The sequence below is a fragment of the Orycteropus afer genome, unplaced genomic scaffold, assembly GCF_000298275.1.
Source record: "Orycteropus afer afer isolate SDZICR_OR568_19922 unplaced genomic scaffold, OryAfe1.0 scaffold00070, whole genome shotgun sequence".
In the NCBI taxonomy this organism is placed as follows: Eukaryota; Metazoa; Chordata; class Mammalia; order Tubulidentata; family Orycteropodidae; genus Orycteropus; species Orycteropus afer.
This window is the reverse complement of record NW_006921657.1, coordinates 2,877,363-2,878,855: the sequence shown is the minus strand read 5'-3', so window position 1 is coordinate 2,878,855 and position 1,493 is coordinate 2,877,363. Positions and strand designations below refer to the sequence as shown.

Here is a 1,493-nt window from a genome sequence, read left to right as displayed (position 1 = left end):
CTCAGCTGATGGACATCTAGGTTGTTTCCATCTTTTGGCTATTGTGAATAGTGTTGTGATGAACATGAGTGTGCGTATATCTGTTCTTGTCATGGCTCTCACTTTTTTTGTTGTTGTTAAATTGTCAAAGTTTTACATATATTTGGGTTATTAGAGTCTTGTCAGATATATGATTTACAATAATATTCTCCTAGTCAGTAGCTTGTCTTTTCATTTTTTTTATAAAGTCTTTTGATGAATAAAAGTTTTTAAGTTTTATAAAGTCTCATTTATTTATTTTGTATTTTGCTGTTTGTACTTCTGTTATTATATTATATAATCCATTGAAAGCTAGGCCTGACAGCATTACCCCTGCTTGTTCTTCTAAGAATTTTATGGCTTTAGTTTGCACTTTTAGGTCCTTAATCCATTTTGAATTTGTTTTTGTATATGGTGTGAGGCATGGATCCTGTTTCATTTTTTTGCATGTGGAAACCAATTTCATTATTCTTTTATCTTCAGCTATTAAAAATGCCACTTTTCCTGGGAGAAATTATACTTACAACTATTTTTAGTCACTTACAATTACTGGGACGGAGTCAGATCATTCCTTGAGAGCTTGTTTTGAAAAAGGAAGAGTATGAGGACAGAAAGGACACTCAAGAGGGGAAAACAAAACAGAACTAGGGATAACAAACAGGATATAGAGGGAAGGGTAGGGGTAGGCTTGACTTGCTTACTTCCCTGTCTTACCCATATGTCTTACATATTTCACTTCATGGTACTAAACACATTAAGAAACCAATTCCCAAGAGGTTGCCTCTATACAAAGACGCTGCCCCTAAGAGTTTTTCTTTTAAGGAATGGAGCTTCTACTGACACTGTTCATCATATTTCTTTTTCTTCTCACTCCTATTCAGTCAAATTGTGACAGAGAACAAAAAACAAATCCAAAGATGGACCAGCTCAAATGCCTGTATACTTATGCTCTGACTGAACATTCAATTTCAAATGTGCTCAGATGAGGCTCTTCCCCAAATAAAACTGGTAATCAAATCTAATCCACCACATCCAGTGTCCTTCTGCTTACCTGAGATAGGCTGACTCTTTGTCCAGCCACTCATGGATGCCGTGCAGTCCACCTCCAGGATGCTACTGCTGTGAGACTTTGGGATATGATGCCAGGCAGGGACCAGCCCAACTGATCTTTTAGCACTTGGATCCCTTCAAAAGAAAACCCAGAGTCTAGTGAAAGCATCAGAAGGGATAACTAGCAACATTCCTAGGACTAAATTCCCTCAATAAAAACAACCAAACATACAACCATTGTGGAAAGCAGTATGGCGATTCCTTCAAAAGTTGGAAATACAAATACCATTTGACCCAGCCATCCCATTACTAGGTATATACGCTAAAGAAGTGAGAGCCATAACAAGAACAGATATATGCACACCGATGTTCATCGCAGTACTACTTACAATAGCCAAAACTTGGAAACAACCTAGATGTCCAAC

The 1,493-nt window shown here is 37.4% G+C and overlaps 1 protein-coding gene across 1 annotated transcript in view; it reads right to left on the bottom strand.

The window, feature by feature from the left end:
* The window catches only part of USP54 (ubiquitin specific peptidase 54), a 79,211-nt gene that overhangs the window by 23,844 nt on the left and 53,874 nt on the right, over window positions 1–1,493 (bottom strand). Inside the window, exon 14 of the mRNA XM_007940611.1 lies at window positions 1,070–1,203. Coding sequence (XP_007938802.1) covers window positions 1,070–1,203 — 134 coding nt within the window. The remainder of the gene's footprint in view (window positions 1–1,069; window positions 1,204–1,493) is intronic.